This window comes from Chionomys nivalis, chromosome 22 (assembly GCF_950005125.1).
Source record: "Chionomys nivalis chromosome 22, mChiNiv1.1, whole genome shotgun sequence".
Taxonomy (NCBI): Eukaryota; Metazoa; Chordata; class Mammalia; order Rodentia; family Cricetidae; genus Chionomys; species Chionomys nivalis.
This window is the reverse complement of record NC_080107.1, coordinates 5,233,573-5,261,521: the sequence shown is the minus strand read 5'-3', so window position 1 is coordinate 5,261,521 and position 27,949 is coordinate 5,233,573. Positions and strand designations below refer to the sequence as shown.

Here is a 27,949-nt window from a genome sequence, read left to right as displayed (position 1 = left end):
CTTTTGGACAGAATCATACGGGTTTTGATTCACTTTATTTAATATTTACTTGATATTCTGGCTTTCCTGATTTATTTGCATCGGTATGGATTGTAGGGGTTCCATTTTATTGGTATATTCCCTCACAGTGCAAGGAAATATCCAGTTAGTTCTCTTTATAAGTTGAATTCTCTTGCCTTTGGGATAGTTGCTGTTAATCTCTTTGTCACTTTTTCCTTAATAATTTGTCAATATCATCACTAAAGGTACTATAATCTCTGCTGGGTCTATTTCTGCTAATTGACAAAGTCTCAATTTTCCTTTTAGAATTAAAGCTTTTCCACATAAGTTTTAATTTTTTACTTGGTTTATGTGATTAAAAAGATCCATTCTAAGATAATATTTTCCCTTTGCATTAAAATTCGTGTAGAGAAATGTTTGGCAGGTAATATGACCGGAATGCAGTAAAGATTCGAATCCACACAATTCGCATGTGCCCTCATGTAATCCACATGTAATTTCTCTTCAATCAAAGCCAAATTCTCTTTGAGCTTCAGCTGATAATTCCCTGGGGCTATTTAAGTTCTTCTCACCATCTACGGTTATGTTTAAATTAATCAGGTCATCAGGTTTTATCCCAATAGTGCACCATACATGTGAAATGTCTTCTAGCAATCTTTGGAAGTCATTAAGAGTCTGCAATCAATCTCTTTTAATTTTGACCTTTTGGGGTCTAATTTTTTTGTAAACTTATTTTATAACATAAATAATTAATAGAATCTCCTCTTTGTATTTTTTTCTTCAGAAGCAATTTGTAGTCTTCAAGAAGGCAAAATTTTCTTTACTTTTTTTCTTTCTAAAGTATCTACATTTGAATCAGATAGCAAAATGTCCATGTAATAGTAAACTTTAGATTCAGGAAATTGCTTATATATAATTTCCAATGGCTGACCTACAAAATATAGGCAGGGGGTGCGACTTTTTAACAAGAGAATCTTCCCTTGATAATCTCTTATCAGGCTGAGAATTATTATAAGTAGGCACCGTGAAAGCAATTTTTCTTTCTCTTATAAAGATATAGTGAAGAAACAGTCTTTTAAATCAATAATAATAATAATAATAATAATAATAATAATAATAATAATAATAATAATAATAGAGACCATCCTTTAGGCAATCGTTAAAGCAAAGAAATTCAAGACTGTAGAGGTCCCATTGGCTGAATCAGTTCCTAGATCTGTTAACATTCTCCTTTTTTCCATATTTCTTTTTAACAGCAAATAGAACAGAATTCCAAGGGCTGGTTGATTCTTCAGTATGCTGGGTATCTAGTTGCTTCTGTACCGCTGTTCTAAGCCTGCAGTTTTTCTATTGTTAAAGGCCATTGCTTCACCTATACTGATTTGTCTGTGAAACACTTTAAAGGTAGAGCTGTTGGTGCCTTTGAAATATCAGCAGCTGTTGTGCCCTATTCTTTTACAACCTGAATGGTCAGTGTCTGTTCTTTATAATATCTTAAAATAGTTTTTCCAAAAGCATATATTAAATTATGGCTTGTTTCTAAGATTGTGGGAATGTTAATACGAGCATTCCATTGCTGTAATAAATCATTTCCCCCACAAATTCATTGCTCTGTTAGCCACACATGGTTTTAATATTCCTCTCTGTCCTTCTGGTCCTGTACATTTGACCCATATGGTGCTCTGCTTTACCTGAGATAAAGTTCCGATCCCTAAAAGGTGAACATTTGCATCCTGAAGAGGCCAATTTAGATGTCAAGATTCTGATGAAATTATTGTTAATTCTCATCTGTGTCTACCAGACCTTGAACGACAATACCATTTATTTGCTCTTTTGTTCATTTATAGAAGTTTGCCAAAATACTCACTTTATGGTTTCTCTTGAATTTTTTGTTCTCTCTTCTATAGCTGTTCTATTATTCAGAGCAATATGGTTTCTTACAGTAGACATTAGGTTCTTTAATCGCTCTGGGAAGGAGTTTTCTCTATGATGGCAGGAAACAACTGAACCAGATTTGACATAAGCTCCTACAGAGGCCCCTTACAGAGTTTCCCGATGGCAAAGGATATCTTGAATAGTCCTTATTGACCTACATTCGTTAGTCTTTTGGGCCCTGTATGACTTTAGAAAATGATTCAATCTTCTTTCCTACTTCTTCAGTTTCTAGTAAAGATTGTATGGTTCTTAGGAGTGCCATATTCTTCCTAAATGATAGAATATTCAAAAGAATACTGAAACCTAGTAACCAGTAAATTAAGTTATCCCCATAGTCATATAAACCTTGCATGATATAGCCCATTGTTTTGGTAACCAAAACAGTAAAATTCGTGTTGGAAATGAAAACTGCCATATTACCTATTATCCAGCAGGTGGCGCTGTTGCCAAGTCGCGACAAAAACGGGGTCCTGTTTCAGTTTCTGCCTAGTATTTGTTAAAAACTGGGAAATGCAAGTTGCTCAACAAAGTAAATGTAATTAAATCAATTCCGTACACGGAACCATAAACCCAGAATCCAGGGGTAGAGAAGAGTAACCCGGAAGCCGTGTATGCCTCCACGTGACAGAGTCATCCCAAGGGGTTGCAGCTTTCGGCAACTGGTAACCGCGTGCTCTGGTTCGCTGCTTAAGAGCTGCGCTTGCAAGGGAGATTTGAAAATGACTCAGAAAAGAGCAGAGCAAACCACGTGGGCAGAGACTACGCGGGCCTGTGGAGTTTAAATTCACGTAGGGAGGCAAACGATAGGCTGCGTGGGGACTTGAAGTCAATCTGAGGTGTCTAAAGGGAAAATATAAAGAACTGCAGCAAGAAAAGCCACTGCATGATGATTTATGTTAAACTGCTGGCTCCACGCACAGGCACAGGCCGCGGCCGAACTGGCAGCAGGCAGCCGAGCGGGGGAAGGAGGAGTCCTAAAACCAAACGTTGGGTGCCAGATGATGGCGTAAGTCATAAACAATCCCACACCAGTTTGGAATTATGATTAATAGGGTGGTATTTATTTAAAGGGGGAAAAACTTACAGATCACTGTCCCAGACAACAGCCCTCTGCGCAATTAGGAAGAAGTCTAGTCACCGGAACCTGGAAAAGGAAGTAAAGAGAGCGAGGAGGGAAGTAGCCGCTGTTTTAAAGGGAAAGAGACCACGCCCCAATGGGCTGGTATCTCAGCGGCTATTGGCTGGAGGAGCTGGAGGACCTCCCGCAACAGTCCCAAACACGGAAAGCTGCTGTGTGGCATAAAGCCAGGGTGTGGTCCTCATATATAGCTTGCCCTTCTATAGTAGCATAATCTCCTTCTGCAAGAATGTGATCTTGGGAGATTTCCTACCTTTAGCTTTAGTCCGTTAATCTTAGCCTCTTCTCTGAAGCAGGTACTCCTTTGTAATTGTGAACTGGGCTGTAAAACACCATTATCCAGTTCTATCCAGTTTTAGGGATAATTCTATTACAAACTGACCATGAGTTTAACATTTGCTTCAGAAAAGGTGAGTGCATGCCATATATGAGACTATTGCTTCCTTGAATCTCCTTAAATCTAACATTGGCACAGGAGTCCAGTTAGCTGTTAACAGAGCCTCTGCCATTTGTCAATTCCTGTAAGTGTAGTAGATATAATAAGGTTGGTTGTTTGAAAAGCTTAGGCTGTTTCTCTCTATTCTTAAAATGCAATGCTAAAATTCATTCTCCATTAAATTTTTTTGCTGTCTCTTATTTGAATATATCTGTGATCTGTTTTATTAGGTTTTTCTAAGGCTTGTATCTTAGCACTCAGATTAACCTACTTTTTTAGTGGTAAGACAAAGATAATAAAGCTGATAATGTTTACAATTGACATTACATAAATCCCATCTAAATTAGATACCCTCTCACTTAATCATTCCATTTTCAAGCTGTCTAGTATATCATCATACAGAGACCAAATTCCTCCTTTGTAATGGTTTTTCCCATTTTTTAATGTGGGGTAAAACTCTTCTTTTAAATTCCTCCCTTTAAAAATTCCTAGTTGTATTAATAAATCCTGCTGCTGATGTTGATGAATGTGAGGCTTACTGCTGCTGTGTAGAACAGTAGAAGCCTGGCTGGATTGAAGGCACCTGTCTAGCTTGGCAGCAGCCCAAGAAGGAGGTTCAGTGAGAGCCGCAACTCACAGTGGAGGAGAGAGGGGGGGGGGGAATTATTTAAAAGAAGAGTTTTACCCCACATTAAAAAATGTGGGTGGCAGCTGGAGACTATTTCAGAGAGGCTACAACAGGAACATCCCAAACTTTCTCAGAGTCTTGGGGAGCAAAATAAAGAAAACCTTGCTGGGTGGAGCTGGAACCCCAAGTATAGCTCCAGCCTGTGCCGGTGGCTAAAAAGTCTCAGGCAAAAAACTTTTTCATGAATTGCACCCCAAACATTCGGTGCCAGATGTAGCACTAATAATAAAAACTCAGAAATAGATATTGGGGTTCAACCTGAAAATCAGAAAAACAAAGCAATGAAGCCACTAGAGAGCTAATTCTGAAATGAATGACAGATACATTTTTATTCCTATACATTTTATTCCTATACATTATATTCATATATTCCTATACATTATATATATATATATGAAGTATTTATTTGTAATGAGTAGATGAGATAGCCTTAATGATCCTTCTCTGAACTTGTTTTTCAGGGAATTAGCCACACGCTCAGTTATTTATTTTGAAGCTTATACATCTTCTAAGTAAAATTTTTTTCAGGTATGGTACAAACTGTAGGTATAGTTCCACATCACTAGTTTAATTCTGTGTAATTATGGGCAGTGTATAAATTATGTGATTCTAAACCTAGGTAAGGCCAATTTATAGCTGTGAAGCGTGCTTTTTTTCTTTAGCTATTTATGATTATTACTAAATTATACCTGATTTTTAAGATGTAGAAAGGTAGTTGAGAACAAGCCACATTCCACATGAAAATGAATGCAATATTCAAAACTATAAAATACCCATTAAGATAACTAAGCTTGAAGTTGAAATGCCTTGCTGAAATTTGATTTTTTAAATGACACTAACAGAATCTTGGTGATATCAAGAACAGATTAAGCTGGAAGTGGTAACACCTCATTAAAATCCTATCTCAAAACTGAGGAAAATTGCTGTGGTCTTGAGGCCAGTGTAGGCTACCATCAAGGTTTAATCCCCCCATAAAATAAAGCCTAGTGTGGTAGCATACTCCTATAATCTCAACACGTAAGAAACAAAGACGGATTTGCCTTAACTTCGAAGCATTGATTAAACTGCTAGGTTATATGCTAACTTACTTCTAGAAATGTTTTAATTTAAAAGGATATCTGAAAATGGTCTGAGTGCTTTTAGAAACAGTCAGCAGTAAGAGTATGTATTTTTTCACACATTATATCAACTTTCCACACAGAACAGTAACATTGGCTGATAATTTTTTACTGGTTGACTAATAGCTATAGATGTTTCCTTCCTGACTATAACCCAGGTCTCAGTTTACAGTCTTCCCAAGACTCAGTCCTCATCTTAGTCGCAAAGGATGTGCCTGCTCTTTGCCAGGGTCTGTTCCTTCATTATTGTCTTTTCCTGCTTCCTTTATCTCTTCTACCGTCACAGAGTGACAGTAGAAAAACTCCTTCGACATGTTTGCTGGTCTGTCCCTTTTCCTTGACCACTTTCCCGTCTTAGGCCGATTGATAGGCTCGTTTCCTTCCCTCTTCACAGCCCGCATGTCCCTCTGACAATGTTGTGTCCTCTGCCTTTCATTTTCTAATCATTGAATAAGAATAATCTTTTCTTTTGGGCTTTTATTCTTTATGACTAGGATCTTTTTGTCTCTTTGGTTCTGGGCTGTAAAGTTGTGTTTGGAAGAGTACAAAATCTCAGAGGCCAAAGTGCATATTTGCCAACTACGTGAACTTGAAGCTATGCTGGTTAAACTGAGGTAGTGTACATAATGTAGTTTTGAATGCCTAACCTGATGGCACAGTAAACATTGAATTTTAGTGTTACTTACTAAAAAAAAAATTACGTGCATTTATTCATTTACTATTGTGGGGGTAAGTGGTTCACATTAATATTGATGGCCAGGTGTGGAGAGCTTCATTTATAGTATTTTGGTTAAAATGTTTCCGGAGTCCAAAATACCTAGGTTTAAGACATAATTTTGGAGTACATCTGTTTGTAATTTAGAAACCCTTTATATAAGCCAAGACTTGAAAAATATTTACTACTTACCGCATTAGCATGCAAATTTTTATGTTTCATAGTTTGTCTTCTGAATTAATATGTTTTACTTTATTCCTACAGCAACTTTAGACTCAGCAAAATTTATAGAAACTACAGCTTTACCATGTAGTCCTTTGCTTCTTGCCTCCTTCATGCAACCCTCATTGGCATCCGCACCACAGTGGTGTGAGTGTTGTATACTTCAGTTCATGAACTTGCTTTGAACATTCATTGCCACATAAAGTCCCTAGTTTACGTCCCTCATTCTTGCTGCTATATGGATTTTGACAAATATGTAGTGATACATCTAGCTTGTCAAATCAGTCTCTATCTATGGCACCTTCTAACTTTTTTTACTTCCTCCATAGTTTTGTCTGTTTTAGGATGTATGTTAGGAATCTTGAAGTGTGTGGCAGTATATAGATTTGAAATTGTCTTCTCTTGACCAAGTAATGTGGATTTAAGGTACATCTCTGTCTTTTTATGGCTTGATAACTCTTTTGTACGAAGTAGTATTTCATCATCTATATGTAACTGTTGGCATACAAAAGAGTTCCACGATAGCCTGGAATGGAGTATAACATAGCTTCATTTATTTGGGGACAAACAGTAAAGGTAGTGATCCGCAGTCTTCTGCATGCTTTGGGAACTGGAACTAAAGCCAGCAGTTAAGAGAACCACACATGCTTTTTGTCTGCATTTATAGTACATGAGACTACACCCAAAATGGGCCAGTATCTTAAAGGCTATTGGCTGAAGGAATTCCCACAGCACCTCCCCCTTTTGTCTAAATAAGAGAGTTCTAAGCCTAATACAAAACTATATATAAGACAAACAAATATCAAGTATTGTCCAGGGGAAAGAAGAGGCAAAAATATACATAAAAATTAGAATTACAACCAGCATGTACAAAAATGAAACAAGAAACAGATGCTAAGTGTTTTGATAGTTATCCTATCCTAAGGAGTCTAAATCTTAAATTAAAAATGGCTTGGCTAAGTCATAAGAGGAAAGTAATTATGACTATCTAGTCTTCAACCCCATCAAAGGCCTGAGAAAGGAGATAATATTACTTTAGTAGACAGGAAGTGCAATCAAGGAGCTTCCAAAATGTGCAGTAGATGACAAAGACAGCTGGCTACCTGGGCAATCACCCAAAGTCTCATTTGCAACATTGGAGCAGCCAACTTTGGCTAAGGCCTAGAGTGACTGACAGACCATTTTCAGAGGCAGGAAAGTTTTCAAAACAGTCTGACCGTGTCTTGGCAAGGCTTGGCAGTCTTTTTACTGCTCATCCAGTCTGGCCATCGTGCATTTTGTCAGTAGTTGAGGCAGGGGCAGATCTTTGCCCAAAGGCCAGTTTTGCCAAGAAGAAAACAAGCTCCAAGTGGGCTGTCTTTGGTGCCCAACATTCCCTAGGAAATAGATGGGTGTTGCCAGTAGCAACTGTGTCTCACGTCAACAGAATCCTAAATTATTTAAATGTCATATCCTACAGATGTTTGGAATGTTTGAAAATTATCTGTCTATGTGAAATACAATCTCTGTGCACTTAAAGAACCTGATTAAGTATGGAAAACATGGGTGACTATTGGCCTATAATTCTTAATACATATATAGCTTAAAGACTAAGACTTCATATTAAAAAAAATGAAATAGTCTTTAAACAAATGTGCAGCAAATGAGGACAATGACCTCAAAATGTAAACAGTGTATAAGTATCTTGATCAGAGGTAGGAATGTATATTGCAATATGACAAATATATCCTAAAATTGCATCAATATCCAAAATGTCTTAGCAGAGGTAGAAGCATGCATGCATACAGTATGACAAAATAAGTCTGCATATGTGCACAAATATTGTTAACAGAAATGGGTGCATATTCAGTATAATAAATATAATCTGAATTTGTATCAATATATAAGAATCTACACCAGTATAAATTGTCTATGAATAATAGCTCACAAGTAATCACACTATTACTCACTATTATTATTAGCGTGAGTAAGCTCACACTAATCTGCCTATTATCCCATCCATTCCCCCCCCTTTTGTTACAGATTTTACATATATTAATCTATTGAGATCATCTTGGTTGCTTTCCACGTTAGACCATTTTGAATATACCTGCCATGCGCAGGTTTTTTTTGTGTTGAGTTTCCAGTTTCCTGGTTAAATAAAAACAATGTGATTGCTGGATCATTTGCTAAGATGTGCTTAGTAAGAAACTGTCAAAGTGTCTTCCAAAGTAAATTATCCACAGGCAAAGTGGGGGAAAATGCACACATTTTGCATTGCCTCTGTCAGTTTGCTTTCCTATAGCAGCTCTGTACCGATTGTTACCTTTGTGCCTTTGCATCGAATGAGATTAACTGAAGTTAGGGACACTGGGTTTCTGTTCTGTTCTCTTGCTCTTCTCTTTCACTGTGCACACTGACATCCTTTTCTGTCTCTCAGTAGCTGTGTTGTCAATCTTCAAGTTGGGTAATTTCCCTCTTTGTTTTCACCTTCCTGAGTAAAGATTCTGGGTTCTTCTCAACATAAACATTAGAATCAGTTTATTGATACCCACAGAATAATTTGCTACAATTTGGGGGGGGGGCAGGAGCAGCATTGATCCATAGATGAAGTTGGAAAAATTTATATTTGGCACTAGTCTCCCTATGAATTTGATATGCAGAGTATCTATTTAATTAGTTTCATGGTTTTATCTTTTAAAACATTTATTTACTTTTATTTTTTTAATTTTTAAATTTTTTTATATTTATTTATTTGTTAAAGATTTCTGCCTCCTCCCCTCCACCACCTCTTACTTCCCTCCCCCTCCCCCAATCAACTCCCCGTCCCTTGGCAGCCCAAAGAGCAGTCAGGGGTGCACCCACACACTGAGACAATGGGGATGTTCTATCGGGAACTCACCAAGACCAGCTGGACTGGGTCTGAAGAAGCATGGGATAAAACCGGACTCGCTGAACATAATGGATAATGAGGGCTGCTGAGAAGTCAAGATCAATGGCACTGAGTTTTGATCCTACTGCACGTACTGCCTTTGTGGCAGCCTAGGCTGATTGGATGCTCACCTTTTATTTTTTAAGCAAATGTTTTTCCTGCATTTATGTGTATGTACTATGTGCATGTAGTAAGGCCTGAAGAGAGAGCATTGACACTTGAGAAACTGGAATCACAAATGGTTACTGTGTCACCATCTGTTGCTGGGAACTGAACCTGGGTCCTCAGCAGAGCAGCCAGTGCTCTCAACTGCTGAGTCTCAAACTGCCTGTTTTATTAATATTTTACTTTTATTTTTTTATATTAACTTATCAACAGCTTTTTCATATGGGATTTTCATATATACTTTATTTTGTTGATTCTTCCCTCCTCTGCTTTCTTGGGTTTTCAGTTGACTTTCTACTTTTAAATTTAGCTAATTGATACATGATAAATGACCATTGGGCCCACAAGTGATGTCATTGTTGACCTTAGATAACAGTTGTTTCTATAGAAAAATGAGGAAAGGAGCTCAGTTTGAAACTCTTAAAACAGAGAGAAATTGGAGACACTGATAAAGACAGAGCTTTGAAGGAGGGTTTTCTATTAAGAGAACAGTAGTTTAAGGTGAAAGCTGGAAGGGTTAGAGAAACAGAAGTTTGTTTTTTAATCAAGTTTCGGAAAATGGCATTGCTGGATTCTTGTGGATGTTGTTCACCTGAGAGGGAACTGGTACAGTGTAAGGCAAAGTGGATGTTTGTGGAGTTCTGCACTGTGGAAGGGACAGAAGCAGAAAGAATGGAGATCAGTCAGGAAAAATGGTTGGTTCTTACCACCCTCCCCCACTTCCTGCTCAGCTGAGTCCTCTGTGGCAGGTCTCCTGCTGTCCTATGAGATGCTTTGAGTTAATGGACTTAGTTCGGAAGCTCCTCTTTCATACCTCCTGGTGGGTCTGCTTCAGCCTCTTTTCCAAGTGATGCCTTAATGTAAATAGAGAACCTGTAGGCCAGGTGCTTCTGTTACATTTAATGTCCTGCTGGAATAGGGTTAAATGAGCTCCTTCTCATGCAGCATAAGAGGGGGAGAATTTAGTTTCACAGTGGGAATCTTTGGCCTTCTACCAAATAACAGGATTTAAGATGGATTCTTCACCTTGTCCATCTTTATTTCCTCAGGGTTGGTGGATTTGTCCAAAGAACCATCTTTTCAGTCTGTAATTGTACAGTCCATTAAAACGCATTGACCTCAACTTACTTTCTATTCAGTCATCTGAAATATAAGTGTTCTGAGGTAATTGTTCTTTGAAAGTTGGTTATATATATTTGGGTACTTACACAAGTAAGTATTTGCAACGTCTGTCAGTAGAGCAGAAGTAGTCGCAGTGAAGTTACAGAAACAAAGAAAGCATTTGGGAGTATAGAATAGCCTTTGTTGAGATTTTGTCTCTTAAGCTTTCTAATTTTGTAGTGTCATTTTTGCAGAATTAATAACATGTTAAAATGACGCCTGTGTTATTAATATGGCTGCAGTACTGTTTCACCATTATTATTTAAATAGGACCTCCAGATCATTTCTACATTGATGGGTAGTTTAAAAAACAAAAGTATTTGCATACTTACATTTAAAAATCCAGGATAATTTGTGATGTAAAAACTTAGAGGCAAATGGGTGGGCGACATGTCTCAGCTATTAAGGACATGTGCTGCCTTAGCAGAGGTCCTGAATTTGATTCCCAGCACCTATATCAGCTGCCCTAGCCTCCAGAGGATCTGAAACTGTCTCCTAGACTATGTGGGCACCTTCACTCATGTGCACATGTCCTCCCTGCCTACCCCAACCCATATACACATGATTAAAAATAAAAGTGAAAATTTAAACCAATAGAGAATGACAGTTTGTAACAGGTGTGCAGTGTTTACAAGAATTTTAGAGTTCCCGTGCTAGCCACAAATTGTGAGTTTAGGTTATACTGAACTGTTATATTTTTATTACATATGTGGTACTGATGTTGAGCACATTGTCTTGAAATGCTAATGTGGTTCAACAGAATTCAAGTCTTGATTTCTTAACATTCCCCTACAAGGACCCAGAATCAATCCTGAGACTGAGTCCAGGCTAGAAGAGTTGAGCGTTTCTCATGCCAAAAAGGGAGAATATATTCTAAAATGATGCCAGCATGTTAGAAGCATGTCAGAGCTGTTTTGTAGGCTCTCCCACTGGGCAAATCTAGGATGATTCCAACAGCAAAATGATTACAAACAGTAGTAAATTGTAAAGCATTGGAAAGAAATAGTAATTTATGAGACCATATCAATAACATAGCATTCATATAAACACATAGGGCAAGAGGGAGCTCAAGACAGATGTCAAATGTGAGTTGAAAATTCATGATTATGCCAATGTGTCATAGTAAAGTTCAGAGGATTCCAAGTGAGTGTTAAATCTAGAGAAGAAATTTGAATGAAGAGTAGCTTATGTGCATGGTTGTAGTCTGACCAAAGAATACCTACTGGCTGCAGGAAAAGACAGTAACTAAGCAGTAGGAAATCTGGAGCACACGTTTATGACTGAAGCTTACATCACTGGTGAGGAGCAGGACATCATATCCTGGCCTTCAAACTGTCATGACCTCCAATGGCACATCACTTACTTCTCCGGTGAGAAGTGTGTTTATTTGAGTCTTATTATGAAAGAACCACAGACAGACTCAAAAGTACAGCACGTTTTTTTAAGGGACTATATTCTGTCAAATAAAAGTTAGAAATATTAAATAAAGGAACGTTAAAGCATACAGCATAAATAGATTTGATGAGGTGCACATGGTGGATTATGCCTGCAGTTACAGTGATACAGTTGGGAAGGCAATAGTATTGCAAGTTCTACGCCAGCCTGGGGTTACATAATAAATTCCTATAAGAAATAGATTATAAGTATATAAGATAATAAAGTTTTCATGACCCCAAGGCTTGGTCTTATTGATGGGGGTTATTACAGATTAGTTGAAAATTTTATCATGCAGATTATAGACTACTGTGGTTGACATAGTTACTGGAATTGTAAGTATTGACTTGTAAATTATTTTTTGGAGGAGCACATGGAAAGGATCACAGTATTAACTTTGTGTGTGTGTGTGGTAGGGGAGGGGGTATAACAAATGTCAGGAGGCATTGGGTAAAGTTATATAGTGTTTGTGTTTCATTTGGAATATTTCAAAGTGTATGCCCGTGTGCTTGAGTACATCTGGTTAGACTTGTTGCTTTAGATTGCTTGTTTAATTTTATTCTAATTAATGAATTGCATTCATCTTAAGATGTTGACCTAAATTTTTATAGATGTGTATACAGGTGTTTATATAGGTATTTATAAATCTGTATATTGACTTTTGATTTCTTTTAACTAGTGCTGGGCCTAAAGGAGATAACATTTATGAATGGAGGTCGACTATACTTGGTCCACCAGGTTCTGTATATGAAGGTGGTGTTTTTTTTCTGGATATCACGTTTTCTTCAGATTATCCATTTAAGCCACCAAAGGTAAGAACCTGTATATACATTGATTAAATATCCTTCTCCCAAACCCAGGTATTTTAAATTTTATACATATATTAATGTAATAACTATTATTTCATCATTGTTCATGAATTAATATGAAAATTCGGAACCAATTATTTTGAAACCAAAAAGTTGTTGACTTGTGCCTTTTAAAAATAATTTTGTATTCAGTATAGTTTGCTAGTAGCAAATAAAACTAAATTGAATAAAACATAAATATGAACTTATGCAAAACTCCCTCTGTGAAATAAACCTTATTGACAGCTTTCAGAAATAGGTTAAAAGATTTTATCTTTATTTATAGGTAAGCAAAAACTAGAAAATTAACAAAAAAGGAAAAACTATGACTTGCACATTCATTTTGTGCCTTCTCTGAGTGTAATATAAGATTAAGAATGGCAAGCTCACTTTTACCTGCTTCCTTAATTTGTTTAAGCTGAGTGTCTGGCTGGGTAGCTAACAGAAAACATATACTGACTTGAAGGGTTTCTTCCTCTGGCTTCTCACTGTGCTCATCTAATAACCCTGGAGCTTAGCCTTTGTGCTGAGTCTGTCACAGAGGACTCCAGTGTGCCGGAAGGTTGTCAGGACCATGGCCACCAGCTAGGAAAGTGCTTTTCCTTTTTTTTAATTGAATCCTTTTTTTTTTTTTTTTTTTTTTTTTTTTTTTGGTTTTTCGAGACAGGGTTTCTCTGTGGTTTTGGAGCCTGTCCTGGAACTAGCTCTTGTAGACCAGGCTGGTCTCGAACTCACAGAGATCCACCTGCCTCTGCCTCCCGAGTGCTGGGATTAAAGGCATGCGCCACCACCGCCCGGCTGAATACTTTTTTTTAATGTAATACATTCTGATTATCGTTTCCCCTCCCCCAACTCCTTCCAGATCTGCCTTACTTCCCTACCAACCCACATCCACACCCTTTCTCCCTGAAATTCAAACAGGCATCTAAAATAATAAAATTAGATAAACAAGTAGAAAAAGCTAAGAAAATCTGTTCTTTCTTTTAAAAAAAATGGTATTTCTTTGTATGAATTGCTTTTCTTTTTAAATTTTAAAACTTTAAAAATATGTAATGATTCAGTGATACATGTATGTACATATATATCGGTTTATCTGTCTCATCTATCCATCCATTGGCCATCTTTCAGCGCTCTCTCCGTGTGTCTGTCTGTCCTGTCATCTCTCTGTATCTGTAAAGACTTACTTGGCTTTTAGAAAGGACATTCGACATTTTCTGAAAAGTATTCTCAAACACATTCCAACAAAGTCCCACCTCAAATTAAAAACAGGATGATCTGTGTCTCCCTCTGTCCCTTCCTTTTCAATTGAAAATAGAATCTTCTCTCATACATACACTACATTCAGATCTCAGTTTCCCTCACTCAACTCCTCCCAATCCCCCCTCCCTCCATCTTTCCCACTCTCTTTCCAGTCCTCTTCAGAAAAGAGCAGGCTTCTCAAGAGAAGACAGCCAAAAATGACAAAACAAGATGCAGTAAGTAAAGGTAAAAGCTCTTACAGAGGCTGAACAAGGCAACCCAATAGGGGGAAAGAGTCAGGGACACGCCTGCTTCAAGTATAGGAGTTCCATAAAAACACCAAGCTAACAGCCATAGCATATAGAGAGAGGATCTGATTCAGATTCATGCAGGCCTCATGCTTTCCACTTTGGTCTTTGTGATCCCTCCTGCTCTGTTTCTTGACAACTGGGATTATAGGCATGCACTACAGAGACAGGAGGATTGCAGTAAGTTTGAAACAAACCTAGCCAGCCAGAGCTACATATCTAGACACCTCATGTCTAAAACCAAACAACAATAGCAACTAAAACCAAAACAAACTTAACAAAACCTAAGCCAAATATAGTTCTTTCTATACTAAGTCAAAACCAAACTAGTATTTTTAACTAAATCAAATTAAACTATTCAATTTTGTTGTTACACCTGGTTATTATTTGTTGTCAGCATCATGTGGTACATGGGACTGCTGAGATGAATTGGTGACACGGCCTATTTTCTTCTGTTTCTATGTGACTGTGTATAGGTTACCTTCCGCACCAGAATCTATCACTGCAACATCAACAGTCAGGGAGTCATCTGCCTGGATATTCTAAAAGACAACTGGAGTCCTGCTTTGACTATTTCAAAGGTTTTGCTCTCTATTTGTTCCCTTTTGACAGACTGCAACCCTGGTAAGCAAATCTTTTTAAATCTATAAATAAGGCTTCTTAGTTTAATGTTGATCAGGAAATAAATGTTAGATGATCAGCATAAGATTTGTTTTGAGGGATAATCATGGAGGTTGAGTCAGCGGAATAGTGAATCTGAGGCTGACTTCTCATGCATACTTCTGAGTTAGCTGGGGCTATCTGGTAAAACCCTTTCTTAAAATCACCAAAGACTTATGAAGAAACCAATATCATGTCAATTAGACACTCAGTCAAAAGTTTCTTAATATTCATTTAGTTTATTATTGTCATGTAGCAGAATCTCATTTAGGCCACCAACCAGCTTCTGAATCATGACATGGAGAAATTATTGGCTAGGAATGCTCGGCCTTAGCTCTTATTTGAATGTTTCTCTTTATTTACATTTTCCCTGGGGCTTTTTACCTTTCTTTTTGTACATCTTGTTTTCACTGCTTCTTGTGTGTCTCTGGCTAGCCCTGGGCATGGACCTCTCTTTCTCCCTTGTTCTTTTCCCCTCTCTGCTCGCTCTCTCACCTAGATTCTTCCTCCTACTCTTTCTGTCCACCAGCCCCACCTATCCCTCTACTGCCTAGTCACTTTTTACTACCTAGGTCGGGTTTTTATCAGGCCGGTCAAGTGCCTTATGCAAGCAGATGAAACAGCAGCACATCTTTACATAATTAAACAAATGCAACACAAACAAATGTAGCAAGTCTTTGCAGTGTTAAAAAGACAGCAAAACAAATGTAACACATTTTTCCTTAAAAAAAAATCTACAACATAAACAAATGTAACATATCTTTACATAGTTAAATTCCACAACAGTGTCATACCCCTCCATGATGATTTTTGTACTATCAGCTATGGAACCTCTACTTCCTAAACTGGGACTGTACAGATCATTTCTGTCAGAACTGAGCAGTGTCCATGATTCCTTTTCCATCCTTCCATGTTGCCATGTGCTTTATGTACTCACCCGGGAACTGGGGGTTTCTCCCTTTTTGTATTAAAACTTAACTGTTAAATAGAGCAGTAACGGATATTGCAGTTATTACTCAGTCAGTCTAGATTGTTATGTAGAAACTCAGTTATTAGTGTATAGTTAATGACTTCTGAAATGCCTCCTAAGAAATTGAACATGGGTAGCAAACCTGTTAGAGTCATGTTTAGACCTACAAGTCGCTACTATGAGGGCTTGTTTATTAGACTGAGAGTGTTCAAGGAGAAAGAGGAGAAGAGATAATTGTGCATTTGTTTAAGTTAACAAGTGGAAATAACCTGAGTGTCCACAAAGAGACTGTAGCTATTGAAGAATGGAACAGTTCTGAACTTTAGTCTTTTAGATCTAGTATATCAAGATACAGAGATTTTTGAAAAGATATATCCATACTTCACAAATACTGTTATTTTAGATCTAAGGCATATATAGAATATCTCAAAAAAATAATTTAAAGGTGTTAGTAGTTGTTTGCCAGGGAGAGGGTTGTGCGTCTTGGAGTCTAAAAGGGAAAGCCTTTACTCTTCAGTATGCTGTGTTTGGAACACTTCCTGCACGATGTGCACATACTTTGCTTAAGAAAGTTGTTTTTATCTCAGATTCACTTTTACTTTAAAATTATATTTAAAATGAAATGACAGGTAAGGTTTTTTTTTGTGTGGCTTGTGTTTACAATTAGAGACATAACTGTATGACTGTCAGGGAACATTTCATTCTGAATAGCATTATAAGATGGAAGCTTTATGTAAAACTTATGTTAAGATGCATAACAAGACAAAAATACACCTTCTATTCCACTTTCATAGTTGAACAAAATGTCAAGAATAACGTGACAGAGAAGCTGCATCTATAATATCGCAACAGAATATCTTAGGCTGCAGAAGGAAGACCTGCACAGTGACATTAGCGATTGACATGCTGTGTGTGTGTGTGTGTGTGTGTGTGTGTGTGTGTGTGTGTGTGTGTGTGACGGAGAGGAGAGGAGTGAGACAGAGAGAGAGAGAGAGAGAGAGAGAGAGAGAGAGAGAGAGAGAGAACTACAATCAGTGGCTGCTGAGGAGCAAGAATATGTCTTTTCTAGAGATGAGCCCCTAAGTGGTCGACCCTAAACACATGAACCTACGAGTGGGGGAGGGTATACATACGTGTAACAATGATAATAACAGATGTTTTGAATTTGAGTGAATGATTCAGGGAGAGATGCAAGTAAAAATAATGTAAATACAGTAGTCATATATGATTCCCAATAAAATTTAAAATTTTTGTTAATTTACCATTGATTTTTTCAGTAAAAGGGGCTTATATCATCGTAGATTATTTTCTTTGGAAAAATCAAAGCATACTGTATTAAAATATAACTTATACTGTAATACCATGTTAGAACTGTACATGTAAAGCACACATGATGTCTTAATGTTGTTTTCACTTTTCCAGCGGATCCTTTGGTTGGAAGCATAGCCACTCAGTATTTGACCAACAGAGCAGAACATGACAGGATAGCCAGACAGTGGACCAAGAGATACGCAACATAATTCTCATAATTTGTATGCAGTGTGAAGGAGCAGAAGGCCTCTTCCCACTGTGCTTCGGATCTTTATAGCCTTTACAATACGGACTTCTGTGTATATGTTATACTGATTCTACTCTCTGCCTTTATCCTTTGGAGACTGGGAGACTCCCCCAAAAGGTAAATGCTATCAAGAGTAGAACTTTGTAGCTGTAGATTAGTTACGTTTAAAATGCCTACTTGCAAGTCTTGCTTCTTTGGGATATCAAAATGTATTTTGTGATGTACTAAGGATACTGGTCCTGAAGTCTACCAAATATTATAGTGCATTTTAGCCTAATTCATTATCTGTATGAAGTTATAAAAGTAGCTGTAGATGACTAGGAATTATGTCATTTGTATTAAGCCCAGATCTATTTCCGAGTATGTGGTTCATGCTGTTGTGAAGATGTTTTACCTTCCCCCTTTGTCAGTTTGTAATGAGAGGATTTCCTTTTACCCTTTGTAGCTCAGAGAGCACTGATGTATCATCTCAAACACAATAAACATGCTCCTGAAGGCATAGTTTCTTGTCGTAATGTTGAAAGTCTTGTCAGAAGGTGTGTCTGAGATGATTGTTGATGAAATAAAGATGTGGCTATGAAGATTGATTATTAAGGACTAGTACAAATGGATGAATTATTAAATTGAAAGCATTTAAAAATCTTAAGTGTGTAGAGTTTTTTCCTTTAAGGAGAGCATATAGTGGGCTTAAATGTGAAGCTGGATTTAAACCATTGGTCTTTAAAAAAAAAAAACATGAATTCTACATTGATGATGTAATATTTGAGTTGAAAATGAAGTCCTGAGTTATTCATGATCCTCTCCATGTCTTACAGAGCATTTTGTTTCCAAATTGGTGATGTCTATTAACAATTGGGCAATACTGTCAGATAATTGCTATTCTGTGACTGCTTTTCTATGGTGCTTTTCCCTTTAATCCTGATCTTGAATTTTTATGGTGCATTACTGTTACTGTAATCCATGGCCAGCAAGTGTAGCCAGAGGCGCAAAGGCCCTGTTTCCCTTAAGGTAGAAGGTGTGTTCATGTGCAGATGTGGCACTCTTGGTTGAAGACATACTGTTGTAAGGATGTAGAGCTTAAATAACTTCTAACTGTAATTATGAAGTGTACTATTTAGCTTGTAATTATTAAGCTTTCTTAAGAGAATTGTAAACAATATGATTGTACTATTTTTTTTCCCCTGTGCCTGGAATAAATTATCTGTGGTCAGTTTCTTTTCCGATCCTGAATATGGTAATACAGTACCATCATAAAATTTATAGAAATTTAAGAGTAAGTATTGCTTTGGGCTGGGGAATGCTAGCTCAGTGGTTAAGGCTACCTTGGCATCCCAAGCACCACACACGTACATAGACACAGACATTTCTTTAGGGAAGTGAGTCATGTTAGTTACATAGACTACCACTATTAAAATATGGGCTTCTGCTCAAAGATTTGATGATAGAAATACTAAATCAGGGAAAAACTTAAATTTAACAGGTTTCTAATTTCTACAAGTGCTACACACACACACACACACAGTGAACAACATGTTGATGTTAGAAGATTTAAGCTTTATTTCAGAAGACTTCTGATTCTTATTTTAAACAAATTAAAAATCCGCAGTTCAAGTCAATATAATGAGAGTGGAGGCTGTGCATGATAGTTAAAATCATTTTCATTAATCATGGTAAGCTGTGGAAAGGACTTCATCCCACTGCTGAGATCGGTCATTCTACCCTAGAGTAATAAGCTTCTTTTGGTCTCGGAAGCTTTCATCCCGAGCCTTGGGGTGTTATTGTGTTGCCCTTCCAATTGTAATTTGTGAATGTGTGAGAGTGGCCGAGCCACCATGTATCCTGTCAGACCTGTGGTGGCGTAATGATCGCACCCTCTCTGAGGAGCCCCATGGGCTGTGTCTGATATGCATACCTGTTGTAATTGTTGCCTGTAAAAGAATTATTCATCGATTATTATAATTTCTAAAATTAGATAAATTATTTGAGTAGATGTTGAAGAACCAATTTTAGTTTTAAATTTATTTCTAATGAATACAAGGTAGTTTATTAGTATTCGTTACCAGAACACTTAGGATAGTTCCCTTTGTTTAAAAACTTGAAAATGAGATGAGTAATACTAAAAACCACCTTACATACCACATCTAAAAGTTAGTTTGTTCTGATAAGCGTTTGACATAACCACATCTAAAAGTTTGTACTGATAAGCGTATCAGATATGTTATTTTAATTACATGGACATGACCTTTTCTTTTGAACTAGGAAATCTTAACTAATTGTGGGAATAAAAATTTGTATTTTTACCATGCTACCTTTTCTCAGAAGAGCTTTGAGTTTTGTCTCTGATTTGTAAAAGAACGTTAGTCAGTCCACTGGTTTTCAGTGGTGTTCACAAGTAATAGAAGAATGACTGGCATAAGTATGAGAGGCCGTTTAGTCCCGAGACTGCGATTAGCATCATGGTAATGTATAGATTATTAACACATTGCTAGTTGCAGTTTAAGTTGTGGGCTTTGGACAGATCATTTAAGTATGCGCTGAAACATCAATTATGTTTTGTCAATCCACCTTAAGAAACTAATCCTACAGTAATTGCATTATTGTTATACTTCATTTAATGTTCCTTATTCAGAGTAAGTAAATGTACAAGCCTCTTTGTTTTATATCAAGTCTCATTAGTTTTTTTCAAGCAATACTCCAGTAATAATAATTACACTTTAGTACATACCAATTATTTAAGTCAAATCTCACTAGCTCCTCAGTTTCTCCTTCGGAAGTTCTTCATTGTTTGTCTCCAGTGTGCAGTGGAGCATTTCCGCACAGTGGACTGTTAGTGCTTCCAGAATGGTTACAGGGTACATTGCTGAGTGGCTTATGTAACTGGCTATCAGTAGTAATGAGTGTTAAAGCCTTGCTCACTGTCAGACAGCGTCCACCCTGTTATCCTAGAACTGAGACCTATGCACATCTGTCCCAGGCATGCGCACATCTGTTTTTGCAGTTTTCTTTCCTTTCTGACTGTTGAACTCACAGGCAGCTCCCTGCAGGGAATGCCCTGGAACCAGCATCTTCCAGTTTGCCACCTGCTGTGTTTGCAACTGCTTGTGTGTGCACTGGAAGTCCAGAGTGAATTTTAAGTAAGAACTCCCAATGTCAACATACATAAATGCCAAGAAGCCGAAGTGTGTGTGTGTGTGTGTCGTTACAGACATCCTTTAGTCTTTGTCATTAGGTGTAGGTTAGGCAACAGAGCGCTGGAGCTTAGTCCTGGGTGTATTCTAAGGTAGAGCAGAACATAACAAAATAAATAAGCTTGGCATGTAGACAGTACCGTAATCGTGGATCTGTCTCACACAGGTCACTGAAAGGTGTTCCCCGCAGGTCTCCTCAGTTTATTTCACGTCCACCCTTTGAACACTGATGTCGCACCGCTCTCATTTACCTGTTAGTTTGTCCGTCTGTTTTCCTCAGACACCGTCTGCATCTCAGAGAAGCGAGCATTTGTCTTCCACTTTCAGCAGCAAGCCTGGTGTCCTCTCTAAAGGTCAAGAACTCCTTTTTATCTTTCTCTTTTTGGGAAACACAGGGAGTGGGTGGGCAGGTAGTGGTTAGAAGACACATATACTGTATAACCCATTAACTGATGTACATTGAGAGTTTGTTCTTCAAAGTTTAAATGCTTGATAATTGCTTAGTTTGTTTAGAATATGAAACATACAGAGATGAATACATTTACACATCCTTATTAGGTAGTTTATCACTTTCCTGTCCAGATAGGTTTTTCTCCATAGCAAAAGAAAAACATGTCTTGGTTAAAAAAAAAAAAAAAAAAAAAAAAAAAAAAAAAAAAAAAAAAAGTTTTCTGCTGAATAAGAAGCTAAACAGATGTCCCTGCTGATATATCAATAAAATCAATTGCATAATGTTTAATAAATTTACTCAATCTATATAATACTCAATATACTTAGTACTAGCTGACATTTTAAATATTCTTAGGCTAGAAAAATGGCTAATCAGATAAAAGTGCTTGCCATGCAAATATGACCATCTGAGTGAGCCCAGAACACACATTAAAGGTAGAAAGAGAAAACATATTCCATTTCCTGCCCCTTCTCCTCGACATTATACATACACACAAAAACACTCTATCTCTTGTCCCTCCTCCTAGACATTATACATACACACAAAAACACACTCCATTTCTTGTCCTTCCTCCTAGACATTATACATACACACAAAAACACACTCCGTCTCTTGTCCTTCCTCCTAGACATTATACATACACACAAAACACACTCCATTTCTTGCCCCTCCTCCTCGATAATATACATATACACAAAATGAGAAAAGTAGTCTTTAAGGTTACTCTTATTATTTTGACATTTTACCCAGTTCAATTTAACACCATATCTGGTGCCCTGGGAAGACATATCCTCCTCTGTCTAATACCTGGCCTGGTATCTAATGTGAGTGCTGATGGGATGATTATTTTATCATGGAGGTAAATCTTCAGCTTAAGGCTATCCCACACCATATGGCGTTTGTCTACATAAAAAGCATGTCTTCTTTAATTCCTAGCACACTGATTGCAGTGCTTTGTACATGGTAAATGCTGCTTAGATTATTCATGTTTAAATGGGCCAAGTAATAGCACTTGCCAGTGACTTAGAATGAAGGATGAGTTAATCTTCAGATTTTAGAAGTTTACCAGTCCACCAGAAGTCGTTCTTTGCTGTGACTGCACAGGTTCCCATCATGCGTACGTTCTTAACCCCTTTCATTGGTAAAGAGAAAGCGTCACAAAGAGGCGGATGTAGACTTTGTGTACTGGGTGCCAGCACCTCGATGGCTGCATTACACAGAGGTGTTTCTTGGGCTCTGTGTAGCCTAGTGTGCTCTGATGTTTTTACGATGAGGAAGGGCAAGAGCCACATTTCTCAAAGGATATTCCCTCTGTAAGAGTCGTAATGACTGTGTACCAGTATTTAGGAAAGTGGGGGGGGGGGGTCTTTGAGAGAATCATTTTAACAAAAAGTGCTTTGAGGGGAAGAACTAGGTAGAAGTTTATAATGTGCTGTGTGCTGCTCTGTAGTAGGAAGCTGCCCAGGCACATGGAAAGTCCTTAGTGAGATTCCTATGTGCAGGGTCTGAAAAGAGGAGATGGGGTAACATGCAGATCAAAAGCCTGCTTTTTACTCTTGCTCAGTTATTTTCCTAATAAGTCTAATTGGAAAGTCTAATTCCAGTTATCTCACTTATGAATATTTAAATCTGCTGAGCAAACTGAGCCCACCTCAGTGTGATAAGGGATGGAAGGAAACCCTCTGAGGAATGGTTGGTTGAACAGAGCTGGTACCAGAAGCCTGACAGTGAAGAACCCAGGGTAAGTTGTAGATGGGAGTTTCTGTCCCGTAGCAGTTCAGTCCCAAAGGAACACAGAGGCTTATATTAATTATAAACTGTTTGGCCTCTTAAATCAGGCTTATTATTAACTAGCTCTCACAACTTAAATTAGCCCATGATTCTTTTTTTTAATTTTAATTTTTATTTTTTAATTAAAATTTCCACCTGCTCCCCGTTTCCCATTTCCCTCCCCTCCTCCCAAGTATTGCCCCCCCCCACTCCCCTCCCCCTATCCCCACTCCTCTTCTCCTCCCCCCCCCACACCATTCCCTCTCCCTCTCGATACTGAAGAGCAGTCAAAATTCCCTGCGCTGCGGGAAGACGAAGGTCTTCTATCTACGTCCAGGAAGGTGAGCGTCTAAACAGGCTAAGCTCCCACAAAGCCAGTTCATGTATTAGGATCGAAACCTAGTGCCATTGTCCTTGGCTTCTCATCAGCCTTCATTGTCCGCCATGCTCAGAGAGTCCAGTTTCAACCCATGCTTATTCAGTCCCAGACCAGCTGGCCTTGGTGTAGCCCATAATTCTTATCTGTGGTCAGCCACGTGGCTTTTTACCTTTTCTCAGTAGGGCCTTCGCATCTTCCTCTACATCTCGCTGCTGATTGCATCTCTGCCTTTCGTCTTCCCAGATCTCTCCTAGTCTGGTTGGCCCACCTATACTTCCTGCCTGGCTACTGGCTAGTCAGAGTTTTATTAAGCCAAGACGGGTGACAAATCTTTACAGTGTATAAGAACATTGTCCCACAGCAGGAAGTTTAGCAGTTTCTAGTGATTTGAGTTTGGGAGACTGATGTTCGGCTTCATGTTATTATCTATGAAGTGAGGGAAATAATTTTTTGTGGACTATAAAGAGCTAAGGGGAGAAAAGAGACTGAGCTACCGACTCCCGTTAGTGGCTTCCTTCATTGTCTGAATTTGTTCTGATCAAACAGTGAGGGTTGTAATATATCTATATCTTAACACAATGATGAAGGATATATGAGAAAGTTTTCTATTGGTTTTAAATGGCACATTTAAAATGCATATTGCATTCTGTTTGTATGTGTATATATCATCTCCATTAATGAGACTTCCAGAAATAATGTATCAAATTATCTTACTCCGTCAGTACTTTATTATTTGTGTACTTGGGCAAATTAATACTGTCCTGGATGCTGAGTAGTAGCAGAGACTAGAACTCAGAAAAAAAAAAAATCCTTATCCTTAAGTACTTTAAAATTCTGGGAGTCCTAAAGAAAAGTGTTATATTGTAGGTAGTGTGAAGCAAACTGAAGCAGAAGAAGGAAAGAGGGAGTGGGTGTAGGAGGGAGAAGGGAAGTCGGGATTCACATATGAAGCAGGTAGTATCCTGTAACATGGTCTGAATTCTTCAAAGACATGGAGGTAGAATTTTCTGATCCTTGTACATCTTAATTATTTAAGATTGTGTGTTGTCTTCATTTTCCCCCAAAACCTGCCCCTTTAGAAGCCCAGCAGCTCAGTTTAGGGTAGCCAGGAAAGACATGGACAGAAAAATAAGAGCTGGAAAGAGCTGAACTTGAAGGATAGAGGAAAGGCAGGCGGGAAGACTCCGTAGCAGGAGAGCACTCAAGTTTAAGAGGGATCAACGTGTGAGACAAGTAGGGTGAGCCCTAGACCAGGAGTAGGGGGCCAGGTCATGATGAGGATGGCATGATCTGGGGGTCTTGCCTCAGCTTTTAAGGGACGCTCTTTAAGGGCATTTTTTCCCCAAAGTTACAGGGCGTGGCAGGTTTTGTTAGGATCTCTGATTACTGTTAGGGGAAAGAAAAAGGGCCGACTGAGGTTGGTTTTTTTTTTTTTTTTTTTTTTTTTTTTTTTTTTTGGCTTTTGGTTTTTGGTTTTTCGAGAAAGGGTTTCTCTGTGGTTTTGGAGCCTGTCCTGGAACTAGCTCTTGTAGACCAGGCTGGTCTCGAACTCACAGAGATCCACCTGCCTCTGCCTCCCGAGTGCTGGGATTAAAGGCATGTGCCACCACCTCCCGGCCGCCGACTGAGGTTGTAAATTCGGAAGAGAACAAGTGTATGGAAATCTGAGAACATGATCATCAGAGTCATTCAGTAGTCCAGGGAAGTGATGTCAATGACCCACCTGGGGAAAGTGTTATTCATAAGAATTGCCTGTGCCTGGACTGAAGATAGAGCTATTTGATGAAGTCTGACCAGGCATTATGGGAAAATAACCAGTGCGTGGGACTTGAGAAACAAGAAGAATATATGGGGGAATCCAGATGGACCCGGGTCAGGGGAAGGCTAAAAGCTTTGTTTTTGACAGCCTGGGTTTTGAAGTGTCCAACTAAACACTGCAGTGGGTGTTTCGAGACCATGGGTGTGTAAATCTGGGTTGCAATCAGGTCTGGACTAGGCTTGTGTGTTTGTGAGGATGAAGCATTTGCACTGTAAAGAGGCCTCAGTTTATCTGTCCAGCAGTGCCTGCTGCCAGGACTCAGGTCTGTATCACAGGAAACCCCAGAAGAGGAACCCAGGAGAATGGAAGGACCTGGAAAAGACGTGAGGAGTAAGGGATGGCAGAAAGGCTCCTGCATCAGATGGCGTTTCAGGAATCAAGTAAAAACTCGAATGGTCATTTTCATTAGCTATCAATGCTTTGCATTGATGACTTTTACAGGTTTGGTTTTGTTCAAGACTGATTAGGTCCAAGCTTGAAGCTTGTAGAAGACACCATAGGACAAAAACAAAAACACTTGGCTGTAATTGTTCATGTACAACTTCATGTAAATTTTTTTCTGAACTTAAAATAGGCTATGCCTATTTCCCCAGGTATTATTAAATTAATTGTAATATTCTTTAACATATTTCATGTAGAGGCAACTTGATAATTGCTTTATTTTCCTTATTTTTGAAGGCCTTAGGGTCAATTTGCTTTCCTTTCTAGCCTTATTGTTTAAATCCAGTGCTTGGCTGTCCCTTATCCGCATGAACTTTAAGAGAATGCCTTCCTGTGCATAGGCAGACTCCAGGCCGTTCTTCACAGTTCTGAGCACATAGCTCTCTCCCATGCAAGCTCCATCTTGCAGTTCCTGCTCATAGGACTTTAGCGGCTGCCTGTTACTGAACAGATAGATGCAGGTTCGCATTCTGCGGCTTTCTTTCACTGTGCTGCTCTAATGAAGCAGTGGCCGTGTCAGCCACTGCAGGTGGTTGTTGGCAGTGAAACTCAAGGGCCACTCTTGCCAACAGCAGCCTACCCACCATCCATCGTAAATACTTAGAGAAATAATGATAGTGGCACATGGTAGCTTCCTAATCTGTGGATTCTTCAAGGCTTTCTTCTGCTCATCACACTGCAATTCTGGATACTCTGACATCTTTCTATACTTCCCCTGTAGTAGTTAGACGTTGATACATGCAGCCCTGTGACCTGACCATGTTTAAGTTTCGGTTAAGCACAAATGCTAGCATTGCTTAAGATCCTTTGCTGGGCACATTCATGTTTTAAATGTGGACTTGATGCTTCAAGACAGATGGTGAGGTGGCACATTGCTGTCTGAACCTAAGAGCATTTGGCAGTGCTAAAATTGAGCTTTCTGTTTAGTCCAAAATAATTCAGTGATGAGTGGGCTACTTTGTACTTTCCTTCCCTCAGAATTTGAGTATTTGGAAATCTTAGCTTCCAAAGATGCAAACTACATATAACCACATTTAACTATGTGTGGGCACCTTCATAAAATGAGGCTTTGCGAGTAGGCAAGCTCTTAACGGTGGATGTCCTACATAGCAGTTTGGCATGTGTCACTTGTTTTGACATCATAGTGATGTTTCTAGTAAGACTGGCTAGTACTTGGTTGTATCTCATTGTGCACACAAAATCTCCCAGACTTAAAGTGAACCGTTCAAGAAGCTCATGGCAATCTGGAATCATCACATAACCCTGCAGTGATGGGAAGGAGCGCAGTGGTCACCCTCTATTCCGGTTTATTCCCTTCAGTGCCTCTTCTCAAATGCTTTGCTTACACTGCCCTTCCCGTCCATGCCTGGGCTGAAGGATCGCAATTAAAAAAGTCTTTATTTATAGAAGGGCATGCCACAAATCCATTAGCATTTCTGAAGTCCTGTATCTTGCTAACTAAAGTTGGAAATTGGTTTTGTATTTTGACTGGCAGCTTGTTACATCCTTCTCAATGTATCTTTTTTCCCTCATGTATTTTAAAAGCAGAATTTACATAACCCTGTTTATCGTTCAGGAATACTAGGTATAAATTGCCATGGAATTCCAAAAGCCCACAGGAAGTTACAGTGCTCCAGTGGGGCCTCCTAGAGAGAAAGTACAGACACAGTCCCCTTGGCACTAAGGTGTGTGTGTTGCCTTGGTGATGGTGGACCAGACGGTGTGATTTAGGGAGGCACTACACCGGGAAAACCACCCAACCCATTTACATTCTGGAAAAAGGTGTACTCTTTTGAGCTTGAGTTAGAAATACTGTCTTGCTTGTTCTCATTGCTGGAAGGTTAAAGAGATCAATAAAGTTTTCTCTGCTTCTCCACGTCAGACTTTGTATTTTCTTGATGTCCAGGGAAGCCCAGGTCCCAAAGGGTCGCGGTTCTGGAAAGTGTTAGTTATCCGTTCTATGCTGCTACTGCAGATTCCTTTTATGAGATTAAATACATTGTGCACAGGTGCTGTGACCCCACATAGATGCCTCTCATAGAACATCCTATGGTCTGGTCTTCTAACAGCTACCTCCTTTAGTATTTACAGCTCTGAGCCCATCTGGAAAGCCGTTCCATAACACAGTATCCCCAGAGACTGGAGCTGGGAAACCAGCTTGGTGGGGAATTTGCCCCCTCCCAATGATTTACAGCTTCTGAAAATGACCAGAATCTGCTCTTTTATCAAATAGGGATAGTAGCCTTAGTTTCAAAGCTGGAATCCTGCCCATGACTCTAAATACTGCTATCAAAACCTACCATCATAAAGTCAAAATATACATTGATAAAATTATCATTTTTTTTGACATTTTCCTTTAAAAAGAACAAATATGGGAATCACAACTTAAAAATTT

General features: G+C 38.6%; 1 protein-coding gene across 2 annotated transcripts in view; it reads left to right on the top strand.

Annotated features, from left to right (window-relative positions):
* Ube2e3 (ubiquitin conjugating enzyme E2 E3) overlaps positions 1-18,716 on the top strand; it is a 52,448-nt gene extending 33,732 nt beyond the window's left edge. For both annotated transcript variants that reach the window (XM_057755445.1, XM_057755446.1), the window contains exons 4-6: positions 12,603-12,735; positions 14,795-14,942; positions 17,371-18,716. In XM_057755445.1, the coding sequence (XP_057611428.1) occupies positions 12,603-12,735; positions 14,795-14,942; positions 17,371-17,468 (379 nt within the window). In that variant the 3' untranslated portion in view covers positions 17,469-18,716. The remainder of the gene's footprint in view (positions 1-12,602; positions 12,736-14,794; positions 14,943-17,370) is intronic.
* Positions 18,717-27,949: the final 9,233 nt, after the last annotated feature.